This window comes from Coturnix japonica, chromosome 5 (genome assembly GCF_001577835.2).
Source record: "Coturnix japonica isolate 7356 chromosome 5, Coturnix japonica 2.1, whole genome shotgun sequence".
Classification (NCBI taxonomy): Eukaryota; Metazoa; Chordata; class Aves; order Galliformes; family Phasianidae; genus Coturnix; species Coturnix japonica.
Genome location: NC_029520.1, coordinates 45,959,293 through 45,977,610, shown reverse-complemented (window position 1 = coordinate 45,977,610; position 18,318 = coordinate 45,959,293). Strand labels below are relative to the sequence as shown.

Below are 18,318 nucleotides of genomic sequence, written 5' to 3'. Positions count from 1 at the left end.
TACAACCAGAATGTTACTGGGGGGGAGGGAGGGGGAGAGAAATTAATAAAATGATTAGAATGTTAGCAGACATCTGATATAGTAACAAATATATGCTTTCTTTTAATGTACTTGTATTACAAAAATAGCTTTCTTTGAATTCTTCTGTACCTGAAATCATAGTTCTTACCTTATAATCCTTTTTAAGTGATTACATTTTGTACAGTATATCACATCTAGCTTAAAAAGCAATCAGAGAATGGCTTAGATTGGAAGGGACCTTAAAGATCAAGTCACACCCCCCTGCTGTGGGCAAGGACAGCGCTCACCAATAATCCTTGTCCAAATTAGAACCTCAAGACTTCTTTGCAACAGTTAAAATATTGCCTTTTTTTCAATAAACTAAGCATCAGAGGCATACTAATTTCAGCCATGGATCTGAGTCTGTTTCAGAAAGCAGTGAAACATAACTATCTTTTAGCATACTTAGATTTAATGAATTCTTGTAGCTAGAAAAGGAGTCCTGCCAAAAGTGTGTTTCCTTTGCTTCAGATTGTGTATTCTTATGAATAAAAAGAGGTGGCCGTCACACCTCTTTTTAAATGAAGGTTACCAATTTAAACATGTAATTGGGCCTGTCTAGGAGGACACAAGCAGAAGGCAAGAAAAACTGAGCAGAACTTTCACACAGCAATGGGAGGAAAAGGAGAAAAAGATTCAAGTTTCTTTATCTCGTCCTACAGCTTGTATTTGTACAGAACAGAAGTAGCGGCTTTGGAGACATAAGCAATAGATAAACCTTTAAAGTCCTTCCTGCTTTCTCAAATCTTCTGTGGTTTCAACTGCATATTATGACACCTTTGAATAAGTCAAATATATTGTAAACATGTACAGGTGGCACATTTTGTACTGTCTCAAGTTGTAGGGCTTTACACTTAATCATTTTCAATGGGATTCCATTGATGCAATACAGTTCATTATCCTTTTCAGTTGATGTTCTACTTATCCAGCTAAGAACTGTAGTAAACTTTGCCAAAGGATTAGAGCAGTAACAGTAAGAATTATTCAGGCACTTAAAAATAAAATAAAAGCAAGCTGTCTCATTGAAGTTCCCAGGACTAGAATATCAATACCTTCCCTGAAAAAGTAAAACTTACACAGTTAGAAAGGGTGAAGAAATGAAATGGAATCTCTTAAGACATCAAACTTTAGCAAGTGATAACATGGAAAACAAGGTAGTATGTATAGAAAGAAATGGTGACTGAGGGACTGATTCATGAACTTTTGTCTTCAATTATTACTTCAACTAATATCCCATCACTTAGTCACGGAAGCTTCCAATCTTCATGGCCATACTGAGGAAAATAAAAAGATTTTTCTAAATAAGCATCACCATAAAAGCCTCTGCCAGGATATCTTTTTGTTTTCTCTACTCCTTCTAATATTGTTAATAGTTTCTTCATTGTAAGTCACGGGGGAGCAGAGGATTTTCTATCTATGAAAAGGATGGTGCATAACCTGTTTTATACAGCTATAACGTAGCTACAACATAAAAAATCAGCAATACCTATTAGTATAAGAATTTTATGAGAATGTATAGGAATATATTCCCAGTGAGGCCACAGTATTCTCTACTAAGCACACTTTCTTGCATCATGTGTATTGGATTAAGCATACAATTTATGTTATTGTTCAAAGAAATTACATTTCTAATCCACCAAATACAGGGCTGAAACACATGATGTATCAGGCACTCAAATCCCCACAAAGTGCACACAGCTCTGCTATAAACAGATCGTATGGCTTCACTTCTGCTTTAATTATTGTACTGCTTTTCAGAACGATGCGCTGCGTGCACTGTGCCATGAAACTACAGAACATTAGTCATCTGGTCCAGCATACATTACTAGAATATTATAAGGTAGGGATGAAAAAGTATCTTTCTCCTATTCACGTGTCTCAAAGAGTGTATACAAAACAGACATCAAAGTGTTTCCTTTAGGTTATTATTTATAGTTTATCTCTGAACAGGTTTGGTGGGGTTGGAAAGCACTGGCAACGTATGAATTCAAACATTAGAGCTTATGACAGTTGTTCGGTGTGAATTCTTCATGATTGCTTCCTTTGGAAGTCAGCTCTATTCTGGAATGTAAAGCTACTAAAGGGCACAGTAATGAGTTAAAATTGATTTTCTTTAAATATACGATGTGCAGTATTTCTATAAACTATGTCATCTGGTACAGCACACTGCTCCTGCAAGTAGCTGCCTAGAACTTAGAAGTAACTCCAAAACCCAGCTTCTAAACTTGCTTGCCTACTCATGGCTGCATTCTCCTGCTTTACAGCAAATCCAAAATCTGCTTTTGGAGAGAAGAGTTGTGTTACGTAATAAAGCAATCCACTAAGCTATTTAGAAAGGACAGATTAAAATTTCTGCAGTATACATACACAAAACCCCCTAACACTCGGTTGGTATTTGCTTTTTAAAGTTTTTCTTCAGCCACTTGTGAGGAATCCCACCCTAACTATAACCATCTAGAAACCTCCACTCTAATCTCTGTTAGTCATCCAGGCTCCATCTTTATCAATAGGGAGATAGGCACCTTCAAAGACATTTAGATAGTGGGATGAATATCTCAGAAAGGAATTAATTGCCTGCAGAACTGCCTGTTTCCCTTCCCTCCCATCCCACTTTATTTACAGAAGGAGCCAAGACGATGGATTTAGACCACGTGCTTAACTTCCAGTTTGTTTCAGTTGGATGAGATGTATCCCACCCTAAACGTTTGACCTCTGAGAACATTTATTTCTGGCTATAAATAGGAATACCTGTTATTTAAAATAATACCACATGAAAAGAAGTCGTCTTAAATGAATTAAAATTAATTAAAATCTCTGTGACACCTCCAAAGCCTGAAAACATTTTCCTATGTTCCAGAAAAGCTTCGCAAAGCAAACAAATGCAAAACTGAAGAAAGCTTGGATCCAACAAGGCAGGAAAGCTCATTTTCCTCCTCTTGTCTATGCATAAAAAACAAGTGGGGGAAGTTCAGACTTGGCAGCTTTAAAAACTTGAAAATGGCTGCGTTTGCAAACTTGGCCAATAGATACTTAAAAAAACAAAAGCAAAAAACACAGAGAAGTTTGGTCAGGAGTGGCTGTGAAAAAGCTCAGTAGTTGTTCAGACTCCCATCTGTACATCTGTAATATTAGGAATCTCTGTTTCTCCTAAGGGGAATGTTGCACATGATCACATAGAACGTCAGCCAGTTCATTAACTGCAGTTAATATACCTTTTTTAAAGGTAAATCTGCATTAAACAGAAAACATACTTTGATAATTTGTCTCTCTGTACCATTTAATTTCAAGTGTTCCACAAAAGAAGAAGATGATATGTGATACATGACAGGCAGATTTCACATTCTAGCTAAACAAAATCTCAGCCCAAATCTCAAAACCAAATCACACTGTAAGTAATTCTTCATTTTTAAGGATTACAAGTCAAATAAAGGTCTGTTGAGTTACACTGGCTTCAGTATGAAGTTGAGTTGCTCTGGTGTTTTTGTTATTGTTGGTTGGTTTTTATTTATTTTTTATTTCTTCGATACCAAGCTGACTGTAAAAGTTATTTGCATAACATATTGTAATATTTATAGCAACAAACGAGCATAAACCTTTTCCTTTACAAAAAGACCCACAGAATTAAAGTGCCTCTTACAAAGGCTGTGTATAGTGAAGCAAGTAACTGGGATTCAGTATCTCTGGATTTATCTGCTTCCACAGCAACTCCACATACTTTTAACCTTATCTTCCAAGGCATTCCCTCAAACACGACTGCTTTCACATAACCTCGCTTATCTAAAACAGGCGACTGAATTGGAGGTATCATTGGCCCCTTGGCCAAAGCATGGAAAGAAAAACAATGGTGCATGATTACAAGCGAACATTTTCCTGTTTGCAGCAAAGAAAGCACATGAAAGACACTTAAAGTTGGAATCAGAAGATTTGGCTGATAAATGGGTGATTCTCAGGAAGATCGTTCAGCAAGAGATGGTAATTAATTTACCATGGTACAGGCATAGTTTTAAGCCTTATGATTTGTAAAGACTGGTTAGTTTTCCTTCCTCATTTCTATGGGAAAATGGAGATGGGGAGGGCTGGATTGGTAGTTGTTTGTTGGGTGTTGGTTTTTTTTTTGCTAAGTGAAGTAGAAATAGGGAGTATGAAAAGGCTTTATATAAAGTATGGCCTATACCTTTTGAAGACATTTCCTCCTAGTCCGCATGATCCAGTCTGTCTGGTTGCAGCATTGGTTGAACCTGCACCTGCCAAAAGCAATGCGCCTTAAAAGCTGACAAAGGAGTTCTACCAGAGGGCATTATTCCAATGGAGACACTGCGTGGAGGAGTGCCTGCCTTGCCAGTGGCAACTGTCTATGCCATATTCTCCCAGTTTTCACTTTGTCATCGCTCCTCATAAAGGATTGGAATGGTAATACTGAGGCTCTATTTATGATGTTTTAGCCTGTGTTTTGTGGTGGCTTTTTTCTTGTTATTTTCCCCAGATTATGAGCGCCTTATAGCACCTTATAGCCCATTTTACTTCATGTCAGCTCAGCTGCAGGATCATTCTGAGCAGCTCAGAAGGTGATGACGTCAGAAGTACCATAGGCTTACATTTCTCTAAAGGTGTCTAAGAGGTAGAATCATAATTTCTGGAAACTCAGATAATAATGTTGTTGTCTCCAAATAATACAAAATAATACATGCAAAGCAATTTTAAATCGACACAGTATTATCTGGTGATGTCAGTAGGATTTTTCTATAGGACCAATTTCTTAAAGAGGAGCAGCAGCTTTGACTGTCACTAAGTTCTACCCTGCATCTGCATGGACAAGGATGGCTGCTGAAACCTTTAGGCAGGTATGTATTAAGGTAATTTACCAGCCATCTGTTACAGGAACTCGCATTAATAGGTCAAACTAAATGAACAAACTCATGTTTGAGATCAATACTCAACTATTATCACTATTGTTATGCCTAAGCTTAAAGATTATACAGACGGTACCTGAGGTCCTCTCAACAACTTCCCTGCTGAGCCTTTTTGTCACTCCTAGCTGAGGTCTGTCACGGTGATGTACAAATAAAGACTGGAAAGCGGCCATCTACAGACACAGGGGAAGCATTTTTCAGGTTAGGATTTCAGACTGGCAGCAATATGACATTTACCTACGCCGGCTGCGTTGCAGCGCTGTGTTGATTCATCACTGAGCCTGACCTCTCGCAAGCTTTTATCTCTCTGTTCCACCTCTATAGAACGAGACGCGGGGGCAGGCACCACCCACAGGCCGCCCGTCCTCCGCCGTGTGCCCGCCCCCCGCGCTCCCGTTGCGGCCAATGGCGCTGTGGCGGTGGTTAACCCTGGCGGGGCGGGCGGAGCGGAGCAGGAAGCGGCGGGGGCAGGAGGCGGGCGGGCAGGAGGAGGCCGCCGTCGCCGCGCTGAGGAGAAGGAAGGAGAAGGAGGAGAAGGAGGAGAAGGAGGAGAAGGAGGAGGGGGGTCGCGAGCTCGGCCGCCGCCTTCTCCTCTTCCTTCCGCCCGCTGCGGGGAACGAGCCGCGCGGGAGCACCTGTCACCGCCGCTAGGGTGAGCGGCTCCTCCGCGCTCAGAGGCGGCAGCGTGAGAGGCCCGGCGCGGTACGGCACGGCACGGCGAGACTCGGCGGGGGGACGGCGGCCGAGATGATGCCGGTGAGTGGGGAGCGGCCGGGCCGGCCTGGCGCCGGGATAACGCCGGGATAACGCCGGGATAGCGCGTCCTTTCCTGCGGGGCCGCCGGGCCGGACGCAGCGCGGTGAGGCGCGGGGCCGCGGGCGCGGCCGCTGGTCCTCGCCGTCCCGAGGACCCAACGGGAGCCGGCCGCCAACGTGAGGGGTCCCGGCCGCGGCTCCCCGGCTCCGTCCTGTCTCCGTGCTTGGCCGCGGGGCTTTGACGGCGCCGCTCGGGCCTGGCGTGGGGCTGCATGGGGCGGGCAGCGTGCTGCTGTACTGCTGTATTGCTGTACTGCTGTGCCGTTGTGCTGCCTTCCCTTCAACGCAGCAGTTCTGTTGTGCTGTTTTTTCTCCCCTCACACTCGTCCCCACGGCCGGGGCCGCTCGTGAGGGCAGCGATGTGCCGAGCGATGGCGTCCGGCTCCGGGTGAGCTGTGCCGTGCGTGTGGGAGGCACCGGGGTGAGGGCTCCCCCGTTTTCGCCTTCTTCCGAGGAAAAGAGCTTTTCTTTAGGGCTCGGCGCCGTGCTGGAGGCATTGCAGCAGATGGGCGCTGTGCAGAGCAGCGGGCACGGCTTGCAGGGAATGTCAGCGCTCCAACTTTGCTCCGCGAGCAGGAAGTGGAAGAGCCACATGAGCTGGGCAATGATGTGGGATTGCAGATGGAAGGGCGCAGGTAGAGCCTGGCCTTGTGACAGCGCCGTGTGCCTCCCCACCGCCCCGGCTGGGTGCCGGGATGCTCTGTCAGTGCTGGAGGAGGAATTTTCACTATTCACTATGAGCTGCGTGAGCTGGAAACCGGCATCTGAGCTCGCTGAGCTGTGGGTGTCAGCGAGTAAAAGCAAAACTGAGCCGGCAGAGACAACCCAGCGCATGGCAGGGGCTTGGAACTGCGCGATCTGTACGGTTCCTTCCGACTAAAGCCATTCTGCTGTGACTGGCAGCGTGCTCAGCATCCATTGCAGCTTGGGCTGTGCTTTACATTCATAAACTTCATACTGAAAGCCTACACCAGCAGTGGGCTGGGTCATAACAAATGTATTTGCTTCCCATTCCTGACTCGTGTGTGAGTCTGAGGCAAGTGTCATAACTTCCATGCTCCAGCGATTGGCTTTCTGTTAAAGTCTGTGCTGTTGGCTTCTTCATTTCTTTATTCTTGTCTGTTTTTCACAGCTTGGCGAGTGTCTCACTGACAGTGTTCACTGTTGCCTTCGTACTTGCTGAAGTGCAGCAGTTGCTTGTGGTTATTTGAAAGTGTTATAAGGTTCTGACTTTTATTATGGTTTTGAAACCTACTTCAAAGCATTTTCGTGCTGACAGCTGGGTTTTAATAAAGACAAATTACGCTGCTGCAGTGATGGTAATGTTGCAGATTAGAGCTTGCTGAGTCTCAATCCTGGAATCATAAATATTTTGCTTTTCTGAAGCGCTTTTAGGTGCTGTTATGGGCAGTCTGTCATAAAGTAATCAGGAATATACACATTTAAATGGACGCTTTGATAGCGCTATTAGTCTTCCAGTTTCTTATCCCACCTATTTGATTTCTGGGCTGCAAGGATGGGAAATAAACCATTTACTGGAATAATCAGCGCATAATATCAGAATGATGTGAACATATGGCTGTAGAGCTGGACCAAATTTAGTTGGCTTTCTTTTATTTTTAACTTGAGTTTTCCTGTTCTGAAAAGGGAAAAGCTATGCTGGGATTCCTTGACTTCACATACAAAGGAACTGTTTTCTCCTTGATCCTGTTGTGTTTTGTTTCTCTGTAATTAGCAGAAGTGTATAATAATAGCAGGAGGACAGGCTGTAATACTGCAGGAATTGAACTGTAACAAGTGGGCATTGCTACAGCTTTGTCAACAAGTTGAAATGAAATGTCTGGGAAGTAACAAACTCATTGAAGCCATTTGGGGGTTGGTAATATATTAATGTTCTGTACGTTGGTTCTTAAGAATGAAGTAATGTCCGAGGAACAGAAAATGGAATGGTGACTATCCTCTTCTCCTCTATTTTGTTGTTAGTGGTGGGTTTGTCATGTGGGAACAGGGTTACTTATGAGAAGCTTTATCAGCTATGATTTCTTTTGCTGCCAGGATATCTCTTCCTCTGTCCCTTAGCATCCTTTCCATGCAAGCCCATATTGCTTACTCTACTCTGGTTTTTTATGAGATAGAAAATTAGGTTTATTGTTGGTTCTGAACACAGTTGGGCTTCCAAGAAGTAATGAGATGTGGGCTGCGCTTTGGTTAATTTTGTGTGAAACTGCAGCTCTTATTGAAAGATAATCCCTGGTGTGTATTTCATGTTAGACTAGAGAATACACAAGTGGATCTTAATATTACAGTGTGCATTAATATCCTTCTAATTGCTGCATATGTTACTGGTCTACAAAGACAGATAACGTGATAGATAGAACACAAACCAAAGATGGATCTGCTTGAGTTAGGTTTAAATTGAGCCATCTTCCAGGTGAATGAAGAAAAAGGGTCTTTCTTTCTTTCTTTGTGGTGTTTTTGTTGTTTTTTTCCGAGTATGCCCTCATAATATGTTGAGTCTAAAAGCTTTTCCAGCAAGTGCAAAGTGGGTGTTGCTTATTCTTAGTTTAAAACCAAAGTAGTTTCAGATCTGCATATGTGGTTGTCTTCCTTAGGAAGGTCACTACTAATGGTCACTGCCTCCTATCAGTCTAAAGGAAGATGCATAGCTTTAACAAGCTTAATATTAGCAATCCTCAGTGATGCTGAGATTAAAATATATTGTAATGAATGCAGAGCAATATAAATACCAGCAGTACTGATACCATCCTTGTTTGCTGAATAAATCTGAACTGACTGGAGAGAATAATTTGCAAGTTTATCAGCCATTAGTAATGGAGTTATTTATTGCAGTGATGCTTAAAGGCTAGTTCATGTTTTTTGGATCATGTCACCATTTTATTAGGATAATAAAGTCTGGCCTGTTCTGCGGTTAAAAATAAGTTCATGAGCTTCACCATGTCCATGGAAAGATACTTTTCATAGACTGCTTTACCTGGATTTGGATTTTTACCAAAGATTTGATAGATGTTTCCTTAAAATCCACAAGTATATGGGAAAATATTGAGGGTTTTTTCATGTCTGTTAGCTTCTCTTCTAAACGGACACAGATGAAGTTGTCCAGTGCAGGCATTGGAGAGGACTTATTAGAAATCAAAATGCTGCTCCACCAGATGAAGTTGTGTTAATGTAACAAGTGAAGTTTGGTGTGAGATGCAGGACTTCTCACCGTGTTATGAAATCCATCCTGTACTCTTTTGATTCTCGCTCTTAGTGCTGCCTAACAGGAGCTGGCCACGTCATGCCAAGGGTTGTCCATACACAGAATAATGGCAGTGCCTTGGTGGGAGAGGTTGCTACATGCAGAGATCACCTTTATTCTATCGTAAACATTCAGAGCATTTTAGATCTTGTTTTCAAGGAAGCAGTTTCAAAGACTGAAAAAATAATTATCAAGAGTAGGGATTTGAAGAAGGAACTTGATTATTGCATAAATAGGGGAGTTGCTGGGAGTGCCTCTGTACCATAACTTGCTTCTAGAACTTAATGATTCTTAAACATTATCTGAATTAAAAGCTTAATATTACCATGCGGTAATTCTTAGCTCAGCATAGCTCAGAATATCTCACCTCTAACTGTCAGCCTGGAACACTGGTTGACCTTGGGCTTGTTCGACCCCAGCCAAGTGAGGGTGTTTTTCCTTAAACTGGGAGATGTTATTAAATAACATACTTCTAAAATATCTTCCTGCCACTTCTCTGAGCATCCTTTCCATCAATTTTGGATCCCATGTCTCGCTGATTCTTAAATTATAAGTAAATAAATACTGTAACATTTTAATCCTTCGAATTGTACATTTTCTAGTAGTTTGGAAGTCTGCCACTAGAATCAATTAAACTCAGAAGCACGTACGAATCTGCAGTGTATTAAGGAATCTATCCATGGAGAGCTCTCAGTGTTTTAAGTTTCTGAAAGCAATTTTTGATGAGGGAGAGTAATAAAGTTTTATTGTGCAATAACAGATGCTGGATGCTGTCCTTCAGAGGTAGATTTGTGGGTCACAACCAATAATGCTAGTGCATAAATTCCGTGACAAATCAAAGGACAAGTGATGATATGAGCTGCTTATTCCAGAGAGTTGTTCTGAATCAGAGTTGTCAAGCATTGTACCTAGATTTCAAGTGGCTCAATTCTTTCACTTCAGTGTTGCTCAGAGGTGCGTGTAACCTTGCTAGTGGTAGAAAGTGGGCGTTTATCGTGGTGGGGCAGTAGGATGTTGGAGATGCTGGATTCCTTTTGGGGCTGCTGTTTCACAATGGAGGTGAGCTGCACTGTTTCCTGTGACCACTGGATGTGGTCTTTTCCTCCTTCCTTTCTTCCTCACTGTTCCTTCCCACCATATACTTTGAGCACACTGTACTTGCCTTCCTTAGTAACTGATTACACTCGAAGGATGTGGAGGGTATATGTGCTCATATATATGAATATCCTGCTAAGCTAGGCCATTAAATCGGCTTGTATTGTGGCTGTCATTGTCTGTGTTGGTTCAGGAAGGAGCAAGCTGCTGGGGTGAGAGGGACAGCAGAGGAGGTGGAAGGGAAGTGGCCCTTCCTTGTCTCAGCACTGCCTGATTATTCTCTTCAGTTGTGTTGGGAAGCTGTACCCAAACATCGTATAGTAAATTTTCTTTTCTGGCTCTTTACCAGTTCAGTAGGACAGTGAAATGAACCTTCAGATCACTGCACTGCAGTAATATTGTGACTGTAGAGATAGCAGAGTTTTGCCACTTCTCTGGGAATCCGATAGTGCTGGATGTATGTTGCCTGGAACAGGAGCAAATAAAGGATTTAGGATTTTTGGTGAAATATGTTGTACTGGGGGAATTCTTTAGATGCAAATGCAAACCATAACCGTAATTTGTAACCATGCCTAATCCATCAGTGTGGTGTTTAGGTAGAGGTCAGTGTTTTGCTGTCACTTGCAGTATTGTGTTCATTCTGGTTTCTTCCCATTCTTTCCTTATTCTCTAAGACTCGTAGCATAATTGAGCCCAGGTTTTCACTGGTTGGAAGTAACTGCCACAGGGGCTACCATGCTCCTTTCCTCCCTGCTTCCCTGTTCCTGCACTGGCTCCGTGCTTGTCTCATCCTGTGCTGAGCCACTTCAGTTTGCTAACTCAGCAGGAAGCTGTTTGCTTTATTTTGTGGAGGTGCTTTTCTGACAGCTTAGCACACGGAAACCGCCTCGGTGAGGGGTCAGAGAGGTGCTGGAGCTGTCATGGGGAAGGGCAGAAATGCAGAGATTGCCGGAAGGGTGTCAGCACTGATATTGGTTTTTGTTGTTGAGATTTTCAGCCAAACAGGGCAGTCTGAGACCAGCAGTGATTACCATAGCCAGCAAGTACGGTCTTACCTAAATAAAAAGATAATTATTTTTTAATTTCTCGAGCAGGATCAAATCTTGGTTTAGAGTAACAGGTATGGTTTAAATTGTGGTGATATGCTTTGAATGTATAAGACAATCCTTTTCTAATCCTCTCTCCTACAAATTGACCGGCATGGTTCAAGACAATTGCTGCACATGTTGGTATTACTTTCTTTTTAACCTTTTCTGGAAGGTTTCCTCTTGGGTTGGGGGGAGGGGAAGCTTCAGAGGCAAATCTGGCTATTTTATACAGTCTTAACAAATACGCTGATCAAAACCTGACCTCAGTCTATCTCATTTAGCCAGGGACAGAAGCTGACAAATCTCAAAGTTACTTCCTTTGGGGAGATGTGTAAGATGGAATTTGTAACTTTCTGTGGTATGATTAATGCCTGTAAAATTCTTCTCAGACTGCTGGGGTTGGGTTTTGTAGAGATAACATCATGGCTAGAGCACATGCTGTGTGATGCTGTGGTGGTCAGCATCAAAACTGCAATCTCTGTTAGATACTTAACTTCATTAGAAAAGCTCATGCAGCATCCTTGCTGTTCAGGTTGCTGTTCAGATATGTTGATGAAGAGGTTAAATTTTTCTTGTTGTGTATCTATAGGCAGCACATTTTTGGAAGTGCAGTGGTTTGGTATGATTCAACAGGCCAACAAATGGGCTCGCAAGTGGGTTAGTTACTATTGAGCCCAACTGTTGGGAATCTATATGGGAGATATTGAGGTTTCGAAACAGTGTCTTATAAAAATAAACTGTGAAACATCTCAACGTGCTGTTTCATCTCTGCATGAAGCTCTGAATGTCTCAGCATGTCTGATGCTTCGTCTCCTCACTTAATGCTTTGTTGTCCCAAGTTACCTAAATCTTGGAAAAAATCAACTGCAAGAAGCGTGGTTTTCTGCTAGAAAAAAACCTGTAATGATTGACCTCCTTTACACTTAATCATGTCAGCATCGCGCAGTCATTTCAAAACCATATTGCATGTATTGCTGTCTACTAGCCCGTGTCACTTAGGAATATTCTCTGTTATTTCTCTGGCCAGTTCCTTGGAGCACTGTTACTCGTTTATGGTCAGTTACCACCACATCACTATGACTTGCTTTGATGAGGAATCAGAGCTTCACATGGAAAGAGCTGAAGGTCTGTTACTTGCAGCCCTTCTCAATTCTGTGCTGTAGCACTTCTGTTACCTATGATGGATAACAGTAGTATTTACTTCTGTCACGCTGGCAGGAGGTTAAAGTTATGAACTAGGTTTAAGTCAATTTAATGTCTGAATTATCAACTGCTCTTTTGGACCCCTGAAGTTTGCTGGGGTCAACATAAATACTTATGTGGGTTAATTTATACCGGCTAATGTGCTTTTCTCATTTTTAGCTGAAGATAAATGCTTTGAGATTTTGTTCCTCTTCACATTTACCAGCCTTTAGACTTCTAGTAGCCTTTTTTATATCCTTGTTGTTGCTGTTTTTAAACTTTATTGTCAGCCATAGAAAGCCTTTAAGGAATGGCTCCTAAGCAACACTAACTCACCTAATTTACTGGACACAAAAATACTATGTTGGAAACACTGTATCTTGCTCTCTTCTAACATCTCACCTAACCAATGTTACCCCCACTTAGGGCAGCCCCTTATCCACGGCTGTAGTGCACTAGGAAGGAGGGTCCTGTTGAAGCCACCAAGTGCTATTTGGTTTGTGCTCTCAGAGCTCTGAAGAACCGATAGCAGAAAATTACAAGTAAGCTTGATCTGGAGTATGCAGGTACTGATCTGTGCCCTTTCAGAAGTAGGGGAAGCTTTTGATCAGTTTTTTCTTACCGTATCTCAAACTACACATATTTTCAAGCACCGAAGTCTCAGCAGCCTCTTTGATTCCAGTGTTTGAGGGTGAGAACATCCTGATTGTATCTGAATTTCTTTATAGTTCTTCTGTCTTCCTTTCCCCACCCGAGCTGGAAACCCAGGTCATTCTGCTTTGTTGAGTACTGTAGATTCCTTGTGAGAAAAGGTATCTTCAAACACAGGAGAAAGCACCATAATACGAGTGTTGAGACAGAGAGGCAAAGTGGAATCAAAGTCAGTAAAACAAGTAGGCCTTAAATTGTTAGTGAAACCACGGTGCTGTGTTTTATTCCTTTTGAACTCTTTGTTTGACCACTGCTTCTGTGTATTCTTAGCTGCTCACGTCCACCGATTGTAGTCTGTAGCTTTATGTTAAGTAGTTTTCCATTTTGTGTTTGCTGTCAAAATTGTGTGTGTGTCCTGGAATTTCACTCTTATTTTGTTCTATTTGCTACATCATCACATGTGTTGTTCGGAGGCCAGGAGTATCTTTTTGTTAAAATGCTTTGGCAGGATCATAGCCTGTGTTTCACTTTCCTATTGAGCTGGAATTGAGTGGGTGTGTAGTTTTCTGAATGTGAATGTTGGTACACAAGGATCCTCTTGGATCTCTCATTGTGCCTACATTTTTTATATAAGGCGATGATTTGCGTTAATGGAAAGCTTTGTCTTCTTTTAGAACACTCAAAAATCTCTTCATGTTTTTTGGTCAATAAAATCTCCTTGTTTGTTGAATTTAGGATTTTGAGGCTGATGATGTGAGGCAACCAGATACGGTTGTGGTGCCCATATCATTCTTTCTGTCTTTCCTAGATTCATAATTGCCTACCTAGAAGTAGCAGTCATGGAGCAGTCAGCCAGGTAACTCTGCTGGGTCAGATCCTGAATTTGGAGACAATACGCTTTAAGAACTGCAGGAGAAAAAGGAAGGAGCTGAGCTGGGATGTATTGCTTGGTATTTATCTGATTTAGCAAGTAACTACAGGTGTTTTCAATTATTTCAAAAGTGGGGAGTAACAGGATAAAAGAGGAAAATGCAGTGATGCATGTTTTCTAGTTCATACTCCTCTTTGAAAAGGTCCCGATTACTCACAGTCGTGGCAGGCTTTAGATCTGGACCTCCCCGTGTTATGTATATTGAACCTTCTATTGCAAGTGCAGCGTTCAGAAGTCTTGGCAGTTTTTCTGTTGCTGTTCAGAAACATTCAGTGCGTAGCAATAGTTGGAGGAGGGGCGCAGTGTGTTAGTACGGGCCCTGCTTTGTCTCTCAAATATTTATTCATATGATAGTTTGTTTTTCTGGCAGATAAAGATCTGTTTTTGGAGAGCAACCAGTTTTGATTTTTTTTCACTCTTTCAAAAGCAAAACAACCCTTCCCATTTAATGAATATCGTCTAGATTCTCGTTTATTTAAAATGTCCTCAGTCTTTCATAGGTTAATGTTTCATTGTTGCATTCTGAATGTCTGAAATGCTTCTACTCGTTCTATTCCCAGTAAAGCCATCTACGTGACACTTGTTTGCTGAGGAGGAAGGAAGGCTGCACAGGATCACAATGTTTGCATTTCTAACTAAACGCGTTAAGGAAGGACAGCGCTGTTTCTGAATGTTGAGACAGATTCCATATTTAGCCTTACTCGGTTTTTCTTCCTTCTGCTGCTTGTAGAGAAGGGTAATGCCGCAGTTCTGTGGATTGCAAATTATGCTGAGGATCTATTGCTCATCCCTTCCTGCAGTTAATATGTAAGGGGTTGCTCAGAAAATGTAACATCTCTCTGCTGTAAGAGAGATGGGTTGAGTTCTATCGTGTGTGCTTTTTTGTTTTGTTCTTTCCCCCTGGGTCACTGGCTTACTCTCTTCATTTTCTCTATTAAGGGAATGTATTGAGCCAAGGAATATGCTTTGCTTGTGCAATTGCAGAGTAAGAGCTAAGCTGGTGCCATCTTGCTGTCCCCCACTCAGGATCCCGTACGGTGTTGACAGGAATGATGATAAACACTCCCTGTCCCTTGACATGAAGAGGCAGTCAGACCACAGTTTACCATTTTGTGTTCTCGACTGCTTGAATTACGTCCAGCAAGAAGGAAGAGTTTGCCAAGAACGGAGTAGTACTTATGCCTAAAAATACTATAGTTGAAGTGCATAATGGGTTTTGTTGTTTTCTTTAAGCTGATTGGTCTTGTTAAATCATTTTACTGATTTAAGAGATGTATTGTGGCAAAGTCTCTGGGAGTTGTTGGCCTGCTTTGCTCTTGGAACTTCTGCTCAACTCCTTGCCCTCTGCAGCAGAGAAATCACTTGTCTCTTCTGAGGCAGACGGAGCCTTATATGTAAATTTATTTAAGATGAATATTTAATGTTTGTCATTATAATATTAAACAAAGATGACTATTGCACAATGAGAGGATAGCAGAACTCCCCTACTGCAACCTTGCCTAATTAGGGGAAACTTGATCTCGCCTATCTTGTTCCTGTCACAACTGTGGCCTGTCTTGTTTCTTTGGAACATCTTATCACTGCTCGTCATTGCTGCTAGAATTCGGATGCCAGCAGACCAAAAATACTCCATTTAAGTAGTTTTTCACTGTAGCTGCCGCACAGGAACTGTTGTAGGTTTTAGCTCTGCACGGTATAATTTAATCACTGCTGTAACTGTCCACATGAAGAATATTTTAAGAATGGTTCTTCAGAATATTATAAAAACACCAAAAGAGAAATCCTGGCTACTGGAGAAGACTGGACGTAACTCTAAAAAGCGGACAAGGGACAGAGTTATAAAAAAGAAGGTGGGATGTCTTTGCTTTTTGTTATTTGCTGTGAAATTGGGTTTTAGAAGAAAGCGCAGAGTGCTGAGCACTGATTTCTTATCATGGCTCAGTGTGTTTGTAGGTGAAATCTTTCCGTGATGGGTTTCTTTTGTGTAACAAATATCTGAGTATTTAAGAACTAAGAATTTAAGTTGGAGTTTCTTGAGCAAGGGGGAGGAAGGGTAGGGAATCTTTGCATACTCGTTTTTATTTGATTCAGCCAAAGTGGGGGTATGGCAGCAAAATAGAGCAGCTCTGAGGTTTTTAAACCTCCTGTGCAGAATCTGAAGTACTTGAAAGAGTTAATTTCTATTCTGTGCAATTTCCACTCTGATGATGGAAGGAGAACTCTGCGGGCTGCCTGTTGAATCCCAAAGGGTATGTTCTTCTTTCACTCCTTACGTTTTTGCCAAGCCAGATAATGTTACATCACAGATTGAATGGCTGGTATTCCCTGAGAGCAATCTGTGAAACAATCAGTATTTTGTTAATGGTTTCCCCTCAGTGGAAGAAAGCGGAGGCAGTTTGTTCTCATTGTGCTCTATGGAAAGTAAGAGGAGAGCTGCTTCTGATTGAAACTTTACGTATGGGTGTAAGTCTGTAGATTTCATAGATGTTTGTAAAATGAAAGTGTTGCTGGGTTGGCCACAAGCTGCCTTTATTAACTGACAAAAGACAAATGTCCCCCCTCGAGATCCTTTTATTTCTTTCTTCCACTCAGTCAGCTTTGTCATGTGCTGTGGATTTATTTATTAGAAACCTTATTAAATGAAAAAGCACAATTATGTATTCTGTAATTATCTGATGAGGTTGATGGAGCAGCTGCATAGGAGACAAGCTTTTCTGGAATTCAGTGCTTTTTGGATGACTTTGCAGTAGTTGTCAACAAGGTCGAACGCAAGATTGTAGAAACATCAGCACCTCCCTTTCCCTGGCCTTGGCCAAACTATTTTTAATAATTTGAGAACAGTCCATTCTGTGATACAAGTCCTGTGCGACTCTTGTGTTGCGTGCTGGTTTTTACGTTAAGTGTTCTTTCAGGACAAGTAACCCCAAACGTTGGGCTTGACTTTGTTCTTCAGCTTTGCCTTGAGTTGTCGTGAGTTGCCTTTGAAAGGATCTCAAAGTTCTGCTGATCTCAAAATGCAGTAATCTTCAATAAGACTTTTCCTTGTATCTTCTGCCTCCCAAGAAAGTTACGGACTCCTTTTTCTTTAACTTTCTTTTTTTTTGTAGCTTTCTTCTAATTCAAATGGAAAGCTGAGTTTCTTTATTAAATAAAATGATCTCTGAATGCGAGTCACCTTGGATTCATTTGGTTTTGTTCCTAATTTATTGTATGTTCACCTGAGTTTACAGTGAACCTTACAGGAACTGGAGTTATATTGTTTTCCAGTAACATATCGTCCTTAATGGTTAGGAAAGCAAAATGCATAACAGTGTTTTTTAAATGTGTTGTTTCTGTCTCTCCAGCTGAGTAAACAGAATAGGTGGTTAATGTTGTAGAACTGTTATTTCAAGCTGTTCATGCTTCTAATGTATGATGTACGGGTTATCGTGACAGATTGGAAAGATTTAGAGCTCTCAACATGAGCCTGGGGTTGAATGAGATGTGGCTGCAGTACCACAGTGATTCCTCCCTTCCTTTCCACAGGAGCCTCAGGGCCACAACTCATCCTGTACTGCATTCCCTGCTTAACTCTGAACCTTTTGGTTTGGAGGATGCTGGGCTGGAGATATGAACACTAGAAATGCAAGCATCGTGCATTTTCAAGGAGTTCCCATTAACAGGCCCAAATGATTGTTAACATGCACAGATGTAGCAGGCATTTGCTAGTTTCTTAAATACATTAGCAACTTATTTTTTCTTTTTAATCAGAACAAAATTGATGTGCCTGCTGATTTGTTTTCCTCCCAGTGCTATAGATAAATGCCATTGAAATTAGGCAGGCAGTAATGAATGAGGTTTATCATTCAAAGATTTACAGACAAAAAGTATTGTAGAACAGAAATTGAGTATCTTCAGCAAAGCCAGCAAGTATCCTAGGATGTTCTGAGGAAGTCTCAGTTTGCTTCTCTTCATGGCTGATAGATGGTGAGGACTCTCATTCAATAGGCCTGTAACAAATCAGAGCATAGCAATTCAGCAAGGTGAGAAGACAGTTCAAAGAAAACAAAGTAATGACCCCTGTGAGGGGCTTAGGAAGTCCAGCATCAATTGATGAGTGCACAGAGCCTTTCAGGTTTCTGCCTCCTGCCTTTAACAGTGATTGTTTTACATACTGAAAGATAACGTGTGGCCTGGAGTCTTTTAAACAGTGAAATTTCAAAGCCTTGCTCTGGAAAAAATAAAAATAGTTTCATTTAAACTCTAATGTTAGCTAATGACGAAATGTACTTGGCAAGAACTTGTTGGCATACCTTAAGCTATCGCTGTGCTCTGAAGTCTCTTATGC

The 18,318-nt window shown here is 41.7% G+C and overlaps 2 protein-coding genes across 8 annotated transcripts in view; one reads left to right on the top strand and one right to left on the bottom strand.

Annotated features, from left to right (window-relative positions):
* TDRD9 (tudor domain containing 9) overlaps nucleotides 1-5,339 on the bottom strand; it is a 58,085-nt gene extending 52,746 nt beyond the window's left edge. For both annotated transcript variants that reach the window (XM_015865528.1, XM_015865533.1), the window contains exons 1-3: nucleotides 5,257-5,339; nucleotides 5,047-5,143; nucleotides 4,235-4,304 (exon numbers count right to left, since the gene is read on the bottom strand). In XM_015865528.1, the coding sequence (XP_015721014.1) occupies nucleotides 4,235-4,304; nucleotides 5,047-5,143 (167 nt within the window). In that variant the 5' untranslated portion in view covers nucleotides 5,257-5,339. The remainder of the gene's footprint in view (nucleotides 1-4,234; nucleotides 4,305-5,046; nucleotides 5,144-5,256) is intronic.
* Nucleotides 5,340-5,574: 235 nt separating this feature from the next.
* PPP1R13B (protein phosphatase 1 regulatory subunit 13B) overlaps nucleotides 5,575-18,318 on the top strand; it is a 58,622-nt gene continuing 45,878 nt past the window's right edge. For 3 of the 6 annotated variants that reach the window (XM_015865536.2, XM_015865535.2, XM_015865534.2), the window contains exon 1: nucleotides 15,623-15,841. In XM_015865536.2, coding sequence (XP_015721022.1) covers nucleotides 15,716-15,841 — 126 coding nt within the window. In that variant the 5' untranslated portion in view covers nucleotides 15,623-15,715. Of the gene's footprint in view, nucleotides 5,727-15,622; nucleotides 15,842-18,318 lie in introns of those variants that run through there. The other 3 variants (XM_015865539.2, XM_015865538.2, XM_015865537.2) reach the window with 2 other exon arrangements.